General features: G+C 40.2%; 1 protein-coding gene across 2 annotated transcripts in view; it reads right to left on the reverse strand.

Moving 5' to 3' along the window:
- Positions 1 to 19,840, reverse strand: part of XRCC5 (X-ray repair cross complementing 5) — a 56,984-nt gene that overhangs the window by 16,590 nt on the left and 20,554 nt on the right. The window contains exons 11-16 of one of the 2 annotated variants that reach the window (XM_086615251.1): positions 19,199 to 19,336; positions 17,716 to 17,806; positions 16,306 to 16,439; positions 11,585 to 11,781; positions 4,294 to 4,387; positions 2,929 to 2,998 (exon numbers count right to left, since the gene is read on the reverse strand). In XM_086615251.1, coding sequence (XP_086471377.1) covers positions 2,929 to 2,998; positions 4,294 to 4,387; positions 11,585 to 11,781; positions 16,306 to 16,439; positions 17,716 to 17,806; positions 19,199 to 19,336 — 724 coding nt within the window. Of the gene's footprint in view, positions 1 to 2,928; positions 2,999 to 3,163; positions 3,374 to 4,293; positions 4,388 to 11,584; positions 11,782 to 16,305; positions 16,440 to 17,715; positions 17,807 to 19,198; positions 19,337 to 19,840 lie in introns of those variants that run through there. The other variant, XM_086615253.1, reaches the window with a different exon arrangement.

Below are 19,840 nucleotides of genomic sequence, written 5' to 3' on the forward strand. Positions count from 1 at the left end.
CATGTAAAATGCAATTTTTTTTCCAATAAATTATTTGAATGCCACAGATTATCTTTTCCTGCAAAGACATTTCACATTTTATATGTTCTAGTAGAGGGGAAAAAAAAAATTGCCATTAAATATTACATAAAATTATAGTTAAAAAAAAAACTTAGAGCCACTGAAAAATTTTAAGGCAGAATTTACTGTTTACATAACGAGAATGCAATACCACAAGCCATTAAAAACATGCCTGTAATGTTTTATGTATTAAGCTACAGGAGGACTGTGGTGGGTTGACCCTGGCTGGACACCAGGTGCCCACCAAAGCTGCTCCATCACTCCTCTCCTCAGCTGGGGAGGAGACAGAAAATATAACAAAGGTTTGTGGGTCAAGATAAGGACAGGAAAATATCCTTCACAAATTACCATCGTAGGCAAACCAGACTCAACTTGGGGAAATTAGTTTAATTTATTACCAATCAAAATCAGACTAGGATAATGAGAAAATAAAACCAAATCTTAAAACACCTTCACTCCACCCCGCCCTTCTTCCCAGCTCCACCTTCTCCTGCCTAAGGCACAGGGGGACAGCAAACAGGGGTTGTGGTCAGTTCATCACATGTTGTCTCTGCTACTCCTTCCTCCTCAGCGGAAGACTCCTCACCCTGTTCCCCTGCTCCAGCATGGGGTCCCTTCCCATGGGAGACAGTTCTCCATTAACTTCTCCAATGTAAGTTTCCCACGGGATGCAGTTCTTCACAAACTGCTCCAGCATGGTCCCTTCCACAGAGTGCAGTCCCTCAGGAAAAGACTGCTCCAGCGTGGGTCCCCCATAGGGTCACGAATCCTGCCAGCAAACTTGCTCCAGCTTGGGCTCCTCTCTCCATAGGGACACAGGTCCTGCCAGGAGCCTGCTCCAGCACAGGGTCACAGCCTGCTTTGGGCACATCCACCTGCTCTGGCATGGAGTCCTCCACAGGCTGCAGATGGATCTCTGCTCCACTGTTAACCTCCATGGGCTGCAGGGGCACAGCCTGCCTCATTGTGATCTTTACGATGGGCTGCAGGGGCATCTCTGCTCCAGGGCCTGGAGCACCTCCTCCCCCCCCTTCTTCACTAACCTTGGTGTCTGCAGAGTTGTTTCTCTCACGTATTCTCACTCGTCCCTCTGACTACAGTTTTCTCTTGTGCAGTTTTTTTTCCCCTTCTTAAAAATGTTATCCCAGAGGCGCTACCACTGTCATTGATGGACTCAGTCTTTCCAGTGGTGGGTCTGTCTTAGAGCTGCCTGGCATTGACTCTGTTGGATACAGGGGAAGCTTCTAGCAGCTTCTCACAGAAGCCACCTCTGTAGCTCCCCCCCTCACTACCAAAACCTTGCCATGCTAATCCAATATACTACCTAAAAGGCTCTGAAGCAGAAAAAGGATTATGCAAGAAAAAAAAAAAACATAACATGGTTTTATTTACAGTGGCTTCTATCTCTCCTTTAAATTGGTGACTGCATTACATTTGGTCTAACTACCTCTTTGAATTATAGAGCAGATTACACATGAACTAAAAGCAGATTGCTCAAAATTTCTGAAACCACCCAAATATGTACTGAAGTCATTTCCAGCACAGCTACCAAGTGGACATATTTAAGCACTCTTCAGTTAAACTGTCTTCAAGGGTAATCACTGTACTTGTTCCTGCCTTAAAGCTTTCCTGCATGATAAAATTAATTACCGTAACAAAGTAGTCAACTGTTTCACAGTTTTTGTACTCTAATATATGGTACGATGCTTTTTTTTACTGCATCTTCATATATCTGAGATGTGAGAACACAACTTCAAATATTTTTTCATTAAACAATTTCTTCTGGATCTAATGCAAAATCCACGTAAAAAGCTAGCTGGCTTAGATGTCTGGAAATTCTGGAGAGAAATAGCTATGTAGACTTTAACGGACTGTATCACAAATCAATATACTACTCAACATCCTCCTCAAACTATGTCCAAAAGGCCAAAGGGCTTTGCTGAAATACCTAGCACCTGACTTCAGCACCTCTGCGAATCTTTTATTTCTAAAGAAATGCTACATTAGTGGCTATTCGACAGATGAGGTTTATCTTGACACAACCTTCAAATCACCCTTCAAAAGAAAAAAAGGACCCCATCTATCTTGTGCGTTCTTTCTAAGACACCTTTGGATTACATATCTCTCTGTATAGCTATTCCGGTAGGGAAATACCATGCAAAGAAATGATAATTCCATTGTATTTTCAGACTTAGGGCATGCAAGACAGTGGCTGACCTGTGCTTTGTATTTTTCTTCGCCTTTGCGTCAAAGCCCTGTCTTGCTGTAGGCTGAGAACAGATTCAGTGCACACAGAGCCCCCCCTCATCTTTAAGATTCACGTACTCTCTGCTCATTACACCCTAAATTCACCCATGCTTTCTTTCACTCACAAGCAGTAAGAAATGATCTTTGCACGTAAAGATTTAAATCCCAGCATAAGACTCTTATTTCTTCATAGAACAAAGTAAGCATACAGCAGAAGACAGGTTTCTCACACCACACGCAGCCAGCTACTCTCCACTTCAAGCCAGAAAGATCCCGCGAAGCCAGATGAGAAGCTGATACCCAGTATGAATGAGGCAGTCAGTCAGTACCAAGGGATCTTTGGTGAGAAACACCGGAGGAGTTGCTCCGATGCCTCAATTTAGCTGCCTAGTGCCATCTTACACAAACATGGGTATCTGAGACTTTCAAACAGGGAAGGCAAATACTGACATGGGAATTATGAGTGACACCTTCCCTTGCTCTGAGTGGCACTAGAAGCTAAGTAGTAAACTCTAAAGCACCTCACGTAGCACTAGAAACTTATGTTTAGACAAATGGATTGCATTTACTGAACCCTGAAGATGCTACTAAATATAATTAAGACAGATAAAAGTCATTTACCATCTTTGAAGTCAGCATTTTTCTGCCTCACCAGAATTCTGAAATCTTCTGCTGGGTTAACGCTGCCAACCTACAAAAGGTCCAAAAATGATACAATCATCTGCCAACATCAATCTCTTTCTTCTTGCGAGGCAAAAAGAATCTTTAAATTTCTGTTTATTTTAATGCAGAAACAGAAGCTCTACACTTCTCTTCATGCAGACTCACAAAACGCAAGTCTTGCGATGAGCGTTAATGCGCAGCGCTCCTTGCAAAGGTTAGTTATGACACCATCAAGATGAACTTACACTTACTATGCAGCGTTCTTACAAGCTGACCACATTCTCTGGGGTTTAGAGGTCAGAAGTACAGCAATTCAGAGTATCTGCTAGTTCAGCTTGGAGACTTTCTTGTGGCACAGACCTCTTACTAATCTTGACAGACACTTAATGAGGAATGGGAACTCCTGGGCATGCGGGTACAGAATCACTGGTTTGCCACTCCACTAGGAAGCTCCAGATTAAGAGCTTGCACCCAATTTATCTACCCTTTCTGGTCCAGTTCGACATGTTAAAGCTGAAGCTCTAAACGGGCATACAAGTGCAGAAACCTTACAAAAGGAACTAAAATCAGGTCAAATATGAATAAATACTTACTGAAAAACAGAAGCAATAACTTTAGAAAAAAATTACATGACTTAACACTTCCTTTCAGGAATCAAAATTCTCCTAAGTTTATTTGAAATTTTCACACTTTGCTGTCAAAATAATTCATAGATCTTTCAATAAGCTTGCTTGGTCTCTCTGTGTTACTTTTAAATTTGGCAATGTCACTTTTCAGCAAATATCAGAAATTTATATTAGGAGTATAGAACATTTAAATCTTTTTAGATTTTAAATTTCTTTTAAAAATCTCAATCACGCATTTTAAAAACCAACCCTAAAGGATAGCACATTTGAAACAAAGTGAAGTTATCTCAATATTAAACCACTTCTTTCTCTGTAATACAAAAAAATCAAATAAAAGAAGGTGCACATTATGATACAGGCTTCATCTACCCATGTACAGAGCATCTGGAATTAAGTTAGACTTAGCAGGAAGACGAAGCCAAATTTGTCATTTAGAACCCCAATCAATGCAGAGAACAGTCTCTAAAATCACAGCAATAGCTTTGATTAAATATACAGAGGCAACTTCAATGTTGCAGATGATATGATTGTCTTTACAATCTCTAGCAGAGAGTCTCAAATCTACAGGTAGACAGTATTTCAGTCATGTTTCATGCTAGAAACCCTCCTTTCATTAGGAATTCTGTATATTCACTATAACACACTTAGAGAAATTAATCTTCCCCTTTAATAATCAGATTTGTAAAAATATGCTTACAGAGGTGACATTGCCTTCAGCAAGTTTTATGATGCTAAAGCTACCTTCCTCATCTTCAATTTTTGGTTTCTTAGAGTTGGGTCCATCTTCACTGCTGCAAATAAGAAGGACAAAAATTAATATAAACGCTTAAACTGTTCTGCCTACCAACTAGGTAGAGAATCAGTAAATTAATGAAATATACACTGAACACTGGACAAAACTTCATTATATAATTGTTTCAAAATTAACACTAAACCATGCCTCATTTTTCTCCATAGGTTGCACAAAGCAGACAGTAGAAATGGAGATCAAGCTTCACCTTAGCATAAAGCAAAGGCACTGCCTGTCGAAGGTGTGAGATTATTCATGTTTATTTCAGGAGTGAATTTACTTATATACATCTTCTCCACCTTTCCAAATACAGAGCATCTCTCTTCACTTTATTTGGAACCTATTTATTGAGTTAACTGCAATAATTTACAGTATATAATTTACTGATTTACACTACATTACATGACATTTAGATTTGTTCTAAACATGAAATGGTAATGAAAACTTAACATTTGAGTAAGAAATTAATTTACTCTTCAAAAATTACCTGCAAGTTCCTGTCTTGGAAATGACAGCTACTACAAATCTGTTTACACAGTGGCTTTTGAGTCTAATGACCCTTATTCTTCATCAGCACGACAGCTTTATAAATTTCCACTTATAGCAGTCAAAACCTGCTAGGCAACCCCAATTAAGTACATAAAAAGTCTCTTAAGACATTTTAAGCTAAAACACTCTTAAGGCATTTTAAGCTACATCTCAAAATGCTTTCAAAAGACTATTTGTTATTTTTAAAAAGTTAATTATGATTTTAGGCTACTTTCTCGCTTTGCCCTCACAGGTAACATATACCAAGGTTCAAGCTAGGAACTTAATTACAACATCTAATGTGCCAAACTTCAGAGCACATCCTGGCAACAGAAGAAAATCCAAGTAATCACAAAAGGGGAAGAAAAATCAGACACTGTGTTCTGTGTCACTTAATGTGTGACAAAAAGAAGGCCTACAGAGGGTCGAAGCAAGGACAGGTAGCCTGGGAAGAATACAGAGCAATTGTCCGAGCAACCAGAGATCAGGTTAGGAAAGCTAAAGCCCTGATAGAGTTAAATTTGGCCAGGGACATCAAGGGCAACAAGAAAAACTTCTATAGATATGTCAGTGATAAAAAGAGATCTAGGGAAAACGTAGGCTCTCTCCAGAAGGAAACGGGGGACCTGGCTACCCGGGATATGGAGAAGGCTGAGGTTCTCAATGACTTCTTTGCCTCAGTCTTCACTGGCAAGAGCTCCAGCTGCACAGCCCAAGTCACAGAAGGCAAAGGCAGGGACTGGGAGAATGAAGAACCGCCCACTGTAGGAGAAGATCAGGTTCGAGACCATCTAAAGAACCTGAAGGTGGACAAGTCCATGGGACCTGATGAGGTGCATCTGCGGGTCCTGAGGGAACTGGCAGATGAAGTTGCTAAGCCACTAGAAGTCGTGGCAATCTGGTGAAGTTCCTACTGACTGGAAAAGGGGAAACACAGCCCCCATCTTTAAAAAGGGGAAAAACGAAGACTCAGGGAACTACAGGCCAGTCAGTCTCACCTCTGTGCCCGGCAAGATCATGGAGCAGATCTTCCTGACGACTATGCTAAGGCACATAGAAAACAAGGAGGTGATTGGTGACAGCCAACATGGCTTCACTAAGGGCAAATCCTGCCTGACTAATCTGGTGGCCTTCTATGATGAGGTTACAGCATTGATGGATAGGGGAAGAGCAACTGACATCATCTATCTGGACTTATCCAAAGCATTTGATACTGTCCCACGACATCCTTGTCTCTAAACTGGAAAGATGTGGTTTTGATGGATGGACCACCCAGTGGGTAAGGAATTGCCTGGATGGTCGCACTCAAAGAGTTGTGGTCAACGGTTCAATGTCCAAGTGGAGGCCAGTGACGAGTGGTGTTCCTCAGGGGTCAGTACTGGGGCCAGTGCTACTTAACATCTTTGTTGGCGACATGGACAATGGGATCGAGTGCACCCTCAGCAAGTTTGCAGATGACACCAAGTTGTGTGGTGTTGTGAACAGGCTGGAGGGAAGGGATGCCATTCAGAGGAACCCTTGACAGGCTGGAGAGGTGGGCCTGTGAGAACCTCATGAAGTTCAACAAGGCCAAGTGCAAGGTCCTGCATGTGGGTTGGGGCAATCCCAAGCACAAGTACAGGCTGGGCAGAAAAAGGATTGAGAGCAGCCCTGAGGAAAAGGACTTGGGAGTGCTGGTGGATGAGAAACTCAACATGAGCCGGCAACGTGCCCTGGCAGCCCAGAAAGCCAACCATATCCTGGGCTGCATCCAAAGAAGCGTGGCCAACAGGTCAAGGGAGGTCATTCTGCCCCTCTACTCTGCTCTCGTGAGACTCCACCTGGAATACTGCGTTCAGCTCTGGAGTCCCCAGCACAAGAAGGACATGGAGCTGCTGGAGTGAGTCCAGAGGAGGGCCACGAAGATGATCCGAGGGCTGGAACACTTCTGCTATGAAGACAGGCTGAAAGAGTTGGGGCTGTTCAGCCTGGAGAAGAGAAGGCTCCAGGGTGATCTTATTGCAGCCTTCCAGTACTTAAAGGGGGCCTACAGGAAAGCTGGAGAGGGACTTTTTCCAAGGGCGTGTAGTGATAGGACAAGGGCCAATGACTTTAAATTGAAAGAGGGCAGATTTAGATTAGATCTAAGGAAGAAATTTTTCACTCAGAGGGTGGTGAGGTACTGGAACAGGTTGCCCAGAGAAGTTGTAGATGCCCCATCCCTGGAAGTGTTCAAGGCCAGGTTGGATGAGGCTTTGGGCAAGCTGGTGTAGTGGAGGGTTTCCCTGCCCATGGCAGGGGGATTGGAACTAGATGATCTTTGAGGTCCCTTCCAACCCTAACCATTCTATGATTCTATGTGACAGGCTATAGACACAGAAGAATTGATTTCAGTTCAAGAATGACTGAAAGCTACTCAGCAATCTAAACGGCACTATTTCTATTCAAGGAACCCCAAAACAAAGCAAGAAGTTTTTCTTAAAAATTCTACTACTGCAGTGAAAAAACTGCTTGATGATGTAGAGACAAAGCCAAAGATCCTGGACTAGGTGCCACTTTGCATTCAAGGCTAGAGCTGATTTTAAAAATTGCATTGCACATTACAGAAACAATCAAGTATTAGAAAGAACTTGCACAATCTTTCTTTTTACTTTCTGTAGCATGCTCCTCCCCTAATTTACAATCAGTGTCTATCCCATTTTGTTTCAGTATTCTTCTTTGTCCTTAATTTTGTCACTACTGAAATGAAATCCCTTCTCCTCAGCAACTCCTGTCATCCAACATAACCTTGCTTATCACTCTAGGAGAAATGATGACTTTGGTTATGCCTCAGGACAAGGATAGGATACCTCACCTCATTCTCAACTCTGCTGACTTTCAGGCTGACCTTGAACAAGTCACTTGATTGTTTTGGACAGCTGATATACCTGTCTGTAAAATGGAGACACTGATACTTATCTAACACCAGTGAGTTTAGAAGTTCTACTTGAATCAAAATTCTTGTATATTGATGCGGTTTGATGAAAGGTAGAAAGTCCAATGAAAATTCTCTTTTAGATTATTTTTCTCCAAAGGTGTTTTCTACTCAATTGTAATGCCTTGAAATCTTTTCCCTCCTGCATTATTTTTACTGATTCAAAAAGGTCTGGGATTGGAGGAAGGAGGTGAACATAAATGATGCTGCTGCATTTAACTGCCTAGGACTAAATCTGTAGCTGTCATTAATCAGTGCAGTACAGCAGAAACTAATGAATCCAAACCCATTTAAACCAGCCAAAGATCTGACATTTAGAATCTGTTACTGGTAATGCACTGATTAGCAGTATTTTTAAACTGTAAAACGTGCAACTACTATTTGAGAAAAATTAATAAACTACAAGATTAATTTAAAACACCCACTTCCACATTTATATAGAAGCCTCTCACATACTGCCAAGCTGGATGAGGTAAGAGCCTCTCCAAAGCCAACCTAATGAGGAAAAAGCAAAACGCTTTCTATTTTACTGGATTTTTTTAAACTACATTGAGCTTAGCAAAAGCGAAATAAATAAATGCTGAATATTAAAATCTGTATTAAGACATCATGCCTACATTTATGCTGCCTTAATTCCATTAGATGTTAAAAATTAAGCAGAGATGAATCAGGTCAATATGATGACAGGAGACACAAATCAGTTTTAGAAAACAGAAATAATGGTGAAGAGAGCTTCCAACCAACTTTTTCAAAACACTTTAGTGCAAATTATCCAGATCTGATAGTTTTAATAAGCTGAATGTCACCTGGTGTTTAACGTTTTCCTTAGTCCTTGTTGCAGTGATATACTTTTATCAAGTGATTTAATTATATCACTCAGCTTTTCCACAAACACAGAACAAACCCATAAAGTTAATACTTCTGTTGCAGTAGTGACAGTACTACTGTTCCCATTCATTAGTACAGCAATATTTTCTTCATATTTTTTTAATTCTATTACCAATCATTCTTCTTTCCATAGTTGAGTTTGTATCCTTTTGCCTCCCTTACAGTTGGGTTTTTTTTAATCATTTGAATGCCCTACACCGATTTCTATCTCAATTATTTTTATAGCTGCTTTCACCACCCCTCTAAAGGAAAACAGTTTTTAAACAAAATAGCTTTCCTTCTAGCTTGTCAAATTGATGTCTTTGGAGCATTATGTTTCTAGGCAAATACCAGTAATGGGTCACTGTATTTTGATTAAATTCTCTCCATAGCTTGTTTGAACTCAAGTTTTGCTTTTTTTTTCTTTTTTTGCAAACTGATTCTATAACTTTTTAAAATACACATCTAAATACATGTATGCATACACATACACAGAGAACCTGGGGCACAGAGCAAGGACAGGAGAATTTAATCAGTATGAATTCACAGACACATCAGGGAAGACATACACACGCAGCCATGAACAACATAAAAAGCAAAGCGTCTCCTAGTCTGTATACAGAAAGGTGGTCATTATTGCAGAGCAGCGACATGAAGTCCTGTATTATGTCTTCCCAAAGATAATACGCTGAGGAGCCTCTAGCCAACCCAAGGTAAAGGATATATGACAGCTCAGCTAAGTAAGGCCTCAAAATGGATCAAAAACATTGCTCCTAGTGCTGAAAGGACTGAGCTAAAAATGACAAAAGGGAGGGAGAAGGAGCTGAGAACTCTCCAACATGCCAGGGAACCCACTAGTTATATTAGAGACATTCAATAAACCAAGCTCTAAGTAGCAGATTTTGTTTCAGCAAACTAAGTATTTATTCTTCTTACTTGCAGCACAAATAAAGTAAACACGTGTTGAGTTTGCGTGGTTAGGTTTTGGTATCGGGGGGGCTACAGGGGTGGCTTCTGTGAGAAGCTGCTAGAAGCTTCCCCTGTATCCAACAGAGTCGATGCCAGGCAGCTCCAAGACAGACCCACCACTGGAAAGACTGAGTCCATCAGTGACAGTGGTAGCGCCTCTGGGATAACATTTTTAAGAAGGAGAAAAAAAACTGCACAAGAGAAAACTGTAGTCAGAGGGACGAGTGAGAATACGTGAGAAAAACAACTCTGCAGACACCAAGGTTAGTGAAGAAGGGGGGGGAGGAGGTGCTCCACGCCCTGGAGCAGAGATGCCCCTGCAGCCCATCGTAAAGATCACAATGAGGCAGGCTGTGCCCCTGCAGCCCATGGAGGTTAACAGTGGAGCAGAGATCCACCTGCAGCCTGTGGAGGACTCCATGCCAGAGCAGGTGGATGTGCCCAAAGCAGGCTGTGACCCTGTGCTGGAGCAGGCTCCTGGCAGGACCTGTGTCCCTATGGAGAGAGGAGCCCAAGCTGGAGCAAGTTTGCTGGCAGGATTCGTGACCCTACGGGGGACCCACACTGGAGCAGTCTATTCCTGAGGGACTGCACTCTGTGGAAGGGACCATGCTGGAGCAGTTTGTGAAGAACTGCATCCCGTGGGAAACTTACATTGGAGAAGTTAATGGAGAACTGTCTCCCATGGGAAGGGACCCCATGCTGGAGCAGGGGAAGAGGGTGAGGAGTCTTCCGCTGAGGAGGAAGGAGTAGCAGAAACAACATGTGATGAACTGATCGCAATCTTCACTCCCTCTGTGCTGCTGGGCAGGAGGAGCTAGAGAACTCAGGAGTAAAGTTATGCCCAGGAAGAACGGAGGAGTAAGGGAAGGTGTTTTTAGGATTTAGGTTTTATTTTCTCATTATCTTAGTCGGATTTTCATCAGTAATAAACCAATTTCCCCAAGTTGAGACTGTTTTGCCCATGATGGTAATTAGCGACTGATCTCTACCTGTCCTTATCTTGACCCACAAACCTTTGTTGTATTTTCTCTCCCCTGTCCAGCTGAGGAGAGGAGTGATAGAGCAACTTTGGTGAGTGCCTGGTGTCTAGCCAGGGTCAACCCACTACAACACAGTATATACAGTAATAAAAAAAAAGCGTTTATCTTAAAAACTGTTAAATAATAGACATTCCAGGAAGAGTTCATAACAGTTTGATTTTTTCAAGACATGCACGTTCATTGCACAGCAGATAATAATGAAGGTGCTTTTCTTTCGATCTGATATTCAAAATGAAAGCTACAGAACAACCTAAATGGAACATGCTGACAAAGAAGACTCATCTTTACAGCTAATTTAAAGCTCCGCAGCATTTATTCTAAATTAAATTAGACTCTGTTTTTCTTACTTGAACTATTTTGTAACTACCAGTAGGACAAATGGTTTGACTAGGAGACAGCAGGCAATCAACAGGTTGCCCAGCGAGGACGTGCAGTCTCCATCCCTGGCTGTTTTCAAGACCAGACCGGATGAAGCCCTGAGCTACCTGTTTAGATCTCATAGGTGACCCTACTTTGAGCAGCAGGTTGAACAAGAAATCTCCTGAAGTCCCTTCCAACCTGATGGATTCTGTGATTCTGTGACAACAAATACAGACATGAAGAAGTTACAGACTGGTTCCTGGTGTGTCTTGCCTCCTAGTAGTAAGACCACCACTATTCACACAATACCCTAGACATACTGTGGTACCACAGTATCCTCCACCCATCAGTATTTTTTCACTGTGTAACTCATTGATCTTATGTTCAAGAGACTCTAAGCCTGCTTCATTCAGCAAAAACAACTTGAAGTGTAAAAAAAAAGTTTTTGAAAAAAATCCATAATACATCTCCAACTTACTTGTCATTGAAGATGTCTTGAGCAGTCTTGTCTTCTTTTTTCTTGCCAACTTCTTTTAAGGGGAACAGTGCTTTTACTTTTTCAAGAGCAGTTTGACACCTTTCTTTTACCACACAGGGCATCTCCAGCATCTCTAAAAGGTGCTTTTCAATTGGCGGCAATGGCTCATTGGGGTGAAAAGCCTTATGCTGCAAACACTGCAAGAAACAATTTGAGAAAAAAAAACCTTTTAGTTCATGAGCTTTTAATATAATGCCTGTATGCGTGACATCATATGGTACACGCAAAATATCTTCCATATTGAAGAAACTACCTTCCAAAATTAGGCTACAAGATATATATACTCCCCCAATCAGGTATTCCAGTTATTGACACAGGTTATTGTCCAAAGAAAATATTTCTTCTTGGTGAATAAAACTCAGTACACATACAAGAGAAATTTTCACCAGTTTAAGAGCAAATGGAAAGAGAGAAGTTAAACGTGCACAGCTGAGGCACAGAACATAGGTATGTTTGCAAATTAGCTTTGAAAAGAGTGAGGGAATGAAGGGGCTTGACAGACGTACATCAAAGTTGGAACAGATGGTAGGAGCTACAGAGGAGAAAGCTTTTTCACCAAAGTGTAAAGGTAGTACACATGGTCAAGGAAGGAAGCAGAGGGAGAGAGATTAGGTTAATGAGGTGGGTTACAGAAATTCCACTGAGAATTTCAAAAACAAAGTAGATAACTCTTAAATGCTGTGAAGCGTGGGATAGCAGCAGAGATGTGTGTGTGTATATATATAAATATACACACACACGCAGATACATTAAAACGTGATGTACATGGGAGAATAGTTTTTCCCAGCCTACTATACTGGGTGAATTGGTAGATACAAATGTGAAGGTAACTACTCAGTAAACTAGGAACACAGCAGAGATTCGCTCCCCTGTTAGCTGTCAGACATGACATTAATTTAAAAAACAAACCACAGCAAAAAAAACACCCTCTACTCATGTTGAAAAGCTGCCAATAAAGAAAATCCAGACCATATGCTACACATCAATACTGATGTGCTTTCATGCTGCCATTAAGATTCCAATCCATATTAGAGCATACTTTCAAAAGGAGGCAGTCATACAAGGCTGCTGATTTGGAAACACTTGTAATGATTTAAGGCATAATTATTTTGAAAGACAGTAAAAACGTTGCTCGAAGCTGCAGAAATGGCTCTTGTGATACAAAAAACCAATACAAAAATAACATTAGGGGATTAAATTAAACTCACAAAGCAAAAAACCCTAAGTTCCCTGTTGTGAATGTGTTTTTCAGGCTTTTGCATCTGAAATCTTTATATGTACAGCTGCAAGAGCTGAGCAGACTGAAGAACCTCAGCCTCCACTCGTTCCTGTTTATCAGCATAGATGACAACTGCAGAAACCTGAGATGGAAGGCACCATCAAATCTCAGATGCTAAATGGAGATAAAGTTGAATAGACTTAACCTGAAATTTCTAATGTGAAACAGTCCCTTTTAACCTTGCTTTCTTTTCCTTCAGTGCCCAGCAAGAACCATTCCTACTTTCACTGGCTAGAAGGCAACCCACGCTGCCACTGGCTTCCAGACTCACTGTTCTGTTCATGCGTGTTGTCAGCAACATACTAGCTCCTCCTTGCTCTTCCTAATTTCCTTACCTCTCCAGCCTAGACGTGCAGCCAGCTTTCAGGAGCAGAGGTCACACTAAAATACTGGTCAATGGATTTAAAGAAGTGGGCTTTCCACATAATTAATTCCATGATGAGCAATGGCATAAATGCATGAACAGACAGGATTTCACTGCAAGAAAGCATCCTGCCTTGTTCCTTCCACACACCGTTTAGGAATACACTTTTTTAAGAACATATTTTAGCAAATCTATAAATCCTACAGGAACCTGATAGCATTTAAAGCCTTAGAATCTAGGAGACAGATTCAGCTATCTAAAAGATAAGCATCTAGTCTATCCCAGTCACATACTCACTCCACATATGATCTCCAAAACAAGAAGAATCAATTACTTTCCCAAGTTTCCTTTTTCATGGATTATGGAATAGACTTGTACAACTCGGCTTACACTAGTTAGCCAGCTTTTCGGTGGTTAGACCTGTGTGAACTGAATCCCAACACAAGTGTCTTAGAGCTCAGTTTACACCTAGGTTGGCGACAATTTCAAAATGACCTTCCAGCAGATCCATTGCATTCAACTAAAGATAAGATTACTTGTTGCTGAAAGCCCTTACGGACTTCCGTGGGCTACCTTCCGGCCCCCGCTGCTGCTCTGCTTTTCGAAAGAATACAACCATACAGCCCAACCACTTGTAAATGAGCTCAGTCCTCTCAAGTTGCTTACACGTGGTGTAACAAGAGTGATTACAGCATATTTAGATGCAGACTCTGCAGCTGGATCCCATGCACTATGCAATGGTGCAGGCCACCATCCCCACGCGCCTTCCCCCCAGGTCTGTCTCAGTACAGAACAATCGTTGCAGAGCAATTTGTTTATTTGGCTATCAAATGAAATGCACTGCATTCCTCAAACGTCTTTATGTGCTTCAAATCCCTGTATTTAAGAGGAACAACTTAAACAATGACGTTGGAAGTCTGCCACCACAAAAGCTATGGAAGTTCGCTTAGGCTTTTCTGGAAGCAAGGAATAAAAGTTGAAACTCTCAATATAGGATATTCCTCATCTTCCACTCCAGAGAGCATTAGCAACTCTTTCCGTGCACTCTGTCACTTCCTCATGCCTTCCGCTTCTTCCAGAGATGTAATTTAGCTTGATGTTTCTGTTAAATGCTTTGTCACTTCTCATTCCAAATATCTCCATGAGGCAATAGAGCAAGGAAATGAAGGAGGAGTTCATCTTTTCTTCAGGGTTATTTTTCCAAACTATTTATAGGTCCTGTTCAGCCCAATCAATTTACTGGCTATATTCAAGAGATGATGTACCATTTTTCTTCATAGTTTTTAAGGAACTAGCAGTGCCACTTGGTCTAAGAGCAAAACATTAAGAATTTGGAACATGTTTGCAGTGAAGGAGAGAACTTTCTGCAACTTATACAGATCAATAGCAGTTTTGTAATGACAAAAAAACAGTGCCAAAATAAAGCACTAAAAGAATTGGTAATTTAGGGCTTTATAAACAGCAAGCACTGTAGACGGGAACTGTGTACTACCTAATACATTGAAACAATCAATAAATATTTTTTTCACCAGTAGCATTCACCCTTACAAAATTCTGTTATCCTCTAAGGAAATTGGTGAGTTACACAGTTACTCTCTTCCAGCAGCACTTGACTCAACTGCTGGGATACCACCATCACACTGTTTCAGAAGACAAACAGCATATCTAAAGAAACATCCTTTGTTGATAGGCGACATGCTCTGAACCAAAATAATGCAAAATTGTACCTAGCAATATAACAGAGGAAATTCTATCCCTTATGTGTTTCATTTACAAGCAAAACCATATTTGTCTGTAATACTCAAGCTTTACAATTCTTCCTAAAATACAAGTCATGCAGAGGTCAATCCATTTTAAGCTCTTGCCAAGCAGTAACTTTCTACTGACCAAATCTTGCATTCAGTTACATGCTGTCTTGTCAATATGACTGGCAGAATTTGAAGGGAACACTGAGTTCTTCAGGTGTCAATCAGAGTAGGATTTGAAGACAGTGGGCTTACATTTGTTCCTGAAACATAAATATGACCTTCAGATCCTTTGCTTCTTTTGGCTACACTGAGGCAGCATGGCTTTTGGAAGCTAGAGTAAGTTTTCTTAATTTAAAAAAGCATCTCCTTCCTACTTGTAAACTGAAAAAAAATTCATTTGCAATTGTTGAGATATGAAGAACATGGTTGCTACAATACCATTTTTGGTCAATTTTCAGAGCGGAGTCATGCACTCAACATATCTCTATGATTCTGTATACAACATAATTCTGCAGCTGCAAAAATTGCCTCACAGTTTTCCTTATTTTTAAATTTGCAGTGTCATTTTTTGGACGCTTGAATTCCAAAGCATAATTAAGTCTCTTATCCTCACAGTTGCAATGAAAATTTTCATGATATGAAAGGAACATAAATTAAAATGTAGACAGTCTGACACAATAACTGCAAGAAGCAGGAACTGTTCTGCTTGCTCATAAAATGCATCAGCCCAGACACTCACATGGAATATTTTAAACATCAACAATGTTAACCATCTATTACTGATCAAGTTCATCTCACACTGACCTGTTTTGGAATCACTGCTAGTTGCAACAATGCACAGAAAAGTGACTCTGCTCAAGATTTGATAGGACAGAGAATGAGAAGCTAAATAGATCCCTGACTTTCAATCGATTTCTCTTTTTTCCCAGAAGCTGAAGACTGAGCCTGTGTCCGCACCATGATTGCTGCAATACAGTGTTGAGATACCCGAGCAAGTTTTAACTTGTCTAGTCTAGGTACCTGTGAATATCACTGGTGGTGTTGCAGACACCTCAGCACAGGTGTCATTGCCCTTGCTTCCCGGAAACCGGAAATTTTAAGAACAAAATCTATGTCAGGAACTACATAGAAATCACTGGCTAGCCTACACTTAAATGCAAAAGAATTTATACTCCCATCTTCACAATGCAGATCTTTCCAATGTGAATCAGAGAAAGACAGAAAGGCGAAAAGTCTTAACAAAAGAAGTTTTTAAGAAGTGTCATCTCACCTGATACAGCCTCTGAAAATGAGGGTTTGGGATTTTGCTGGGCTTAAACAGGTCCTCAAAAGTTTCTCCATCATCATCTTCATAAATCAAATTCATAGAATCAATCAAAGAGTCAACAGCAGATAACTGATCCGCTACGGCAGCAATTACATACAAAGAAGAATTAAATACACTCGCAGATAGGTGCATTTCTTGAAACAATTTATAAATGAAGATTCACGTCGCAATGTGAGATTTTTACCAAGTCATTACATGCCACAGAACACACTGCAGATATAGACATGTCAATAAAGAACATGGATAATGGACACAGTAATAGGCCCTCTGCTTTATTTAAGGACTGTAATGTAAAGTCATAAAGCCTTTTTTTCCCCCCCCCCAAGACCTCAATTATTGCTGCCTTTCTGCTCTCATTTTTCTTCTTTTTCAAGATGTTTTTATTTGCAACAGAAGGTTTATAGGCCACTTAGAAAATAAGGAGAACAGTTGGTTTGAAAAACTAAATGGCATAATATAAATTTTAAAAGTTATGATTGCAAATGAGCACAGTTCACAATAGTCAAGCATTGCTTTGATAAGACAGGTTTCAGATTTGTTCTCAAACTGCGGGTTACAGGCAAGAAAATAGACATCGTTTCAGAAACAACCCAGTATGCTTTATACACATTGACGTGTGGATGCTCATTCAGTGGATCTCATAACAAATTAAAGAAGTGGGATTGGATTTTAAACTACACCCGTTTATGCTCATTGCTGTCCAGCCTTCTCAGAACAGTGAGTCAAGTTTTGTACGGCTTCATGCTCTATGGCTGTCCAAAGACACTCTCCATCTGAATCTGGACACCAGTAAGTGCATGCTTTAAAAACCAACACACCACAGAAAATACTGTCTTTGCCTTCGTACATTATATTGACAGGCCACACTGCAAACGGCTACCGGACCAGCTTTATACGAACAGAGCTGATGCCTCTATCCTAATTCTAGCTGGCTAATCAGATATTGCAGCTCCCACGAGGTTTAGCCGTTTAGTCTCACAAATGAGTTCAAAGATCAAAGGATATGGCGGACTAAATCTCAGATGTCTATCACAGAGATCCTGTGAGACTAATAATCCCATAACCCCAGCCAGAAACCATTTAACAGGACAGTTTAAAAGACTGCCAGCAAACCTCCAGTCTGCTCAGCTTGCAACTAAGCTGGCAAAGTTTTGATACAGGCTTTACGCTGCAAGACGACATCACCATAACGTATTCCCAAAGGGCTGCTGTTTTTTTTTTTTTCCCCCAAGTCAAAATAATGACAAAGCTTACATTTTCATTGGAAAGTCGCACATTCTAGCTCTTTCAGAGTGTCTTAAAGGAAGACGAGTAGGTTACTTTGTTCAGTTGCCCAGTAATGGACTATCTCACCTGTAGGAATGCATTTTTTGTTGGATTTCAAGGATGAGAATATGTACTGCCTTAAGTCTTCCACGTAGGGTAGTTGCACGTAGATGAGACACTGAGTGAGATGAAAGAAGAAAGAAATTACTGAGTCTGAACTAAAAAAATCTCAAGTATCCCAAAGTGCCCTATTAATGCAATATAAGCATAAGAAATATCCAAAGATCCAATATCTGTGTTTATGAAAATACTTAAAATATTTACAGAGCAACACAATTTTAAGCAGAACAAAACACAGCATTATTTTATAATAAAGCGATGGCTACACTTCTCAGTTTTCTACTGATGGAATAAAGACCTCCCAGGTCATGTGATGCCTTTTTCTTGCGCAGAGTTCCAACCAGTCAAGCTTTAAATACCCCAACACATTGGTGCTTTGGGAGGTTTTATCATAGCTTACTGTGCTTCAAAGTCAAAAGTTGGTTTTGTTTCTTTAACATTCTCAGCCTAATTTTTTCTTTAGTCAAATATCTCCTCCAGTTCATATCACCCTAAATAATTCCTTACCATCCTTTATGTTTATACTCTTCAAAAGACTGAAGATTGTTGCGTCCACCCACACCTTCATCATTGCTTAGCCATGTTATACATATTTAGCTCTTTCAATAGTCTCTCGTAAGAAAGATCAGTTGAAACATACGCTGCAAAAATTCTGACATATTGTGTTGCTTCTGGGTCTCTTAGAATTTTAAAAATTTAGTTCAAATATGATTCTGCTGTGTACAGAACTTTTTTCTTTTATTCCCCCCTAGGAAACAGACTTCATTATTTTTTGCTTGTTTTTTAAAATAACCTTTTCAAGTAAATAAATATACTGCTGTCTTCCTAACTCTCCATATGAATTTAAACAATAGCTTTAAATGCTGTGAGCTCCTCCTCTCAGTTCCAGTTGACTTGGAAATCTAATGACAACAGTGTAGATGGACATGCTTGAAATGCGCCACCAACTATCAAATTCAAATTTTACACTACCAAGCAACTGGGAGATAAATCCTTAGTTTAAGAAAATGAAAGAAACTAGTTCAAATTTGGATTGTACAGAGAGGTAGGCAGTAACACAGTAAGACAGCAGTGGTATAAATATGTGATTACACTGTTTCTAGATACCAAAAAATTTGAGATTTCCAAGATAACAAAATGAAATTATTACTGTTATTGAAATAAAAAATCTGCATTATTTAAATCTGTAATACAGAGGATACTAATACAAACATATGACATTATTTTTTCATCTCTTTTTCCCCAGGGAATTTTCTTAAAATTATTTATTACCTCCTTGTCCTAAGACTTGGTACTATTTCCTAAAATCACTCTGAAAAGTCATATTGGTTTCTTCTGCTGTTACATAACACTGCAAATTCATATGGTTCTAATATGATCATTTATTAATTGGTATTTGTAAAGCATCAATATGGAGGCCCTCTACAGAAAGGTAAGGGTGAAAAATTACCTCATATGCATCCTTAATATATGGAAAAGCTACCCCAATTTGTGGGTTGCATCTTCTATCATAAGCATAACGCACTATAGCTACCACTTTCAACTCATCCAATGCATGAACAAGGGCAGAAAAAGCAACTGCTGCATTCTGAGGAAGAAGAAGAAAAGTATACAGCGTCATGTAAGTTCTCATTATTCTGCTGAAATACATCTTTCACAGTTAATTCAACAGCATTGATTTAGGCAAGACTAGTTCCCATTTCAGCTACAACTTCAACACAAGCATTTTTCATGTTCAAAAAATGAAGCAGCAGAAAGGTCAAATCTCATTATGATAGTGGATCCATCAAAGTTGAGCAAACTTTAGATCCAGTACGTTCCACCTTTTCCACTAGGTGCGAAGAGCTCTCAGAAGTATTACCAGAGAGAGAGAAATGGAGGGAAGTCAGACCCTTAAAGGAACACATCAGAGCACTGCGGTGAGGTTTTTACCTCTAATATTTAAAACAACTTGGAGGTCTGTTCTAAATAACACAGTGATATGCTTTACACGAGAATGGACTTAAGCACCAATTCAAGGTTCCCCATACCCTTGTACAAACATAGTATTTACCAGTTTCTCATTATTCATGAGATATGGTACTGATTTGGG

The sequence above is a fragment of the Tauraco erythrolophus genome, chromosome 8 (genome assembly GCF_009769465.1).
Source record: "Tauraco erythrolophus isolate bTauEry1 chromosome 8, bTauEry1.pri, whole genome shotgun sequence".
NCBI lineage: Eukaryota > Metazoa > Chordata > Aves > Musophagiformes > Musophagidae > Tauraco > Tauraco erythrolophus.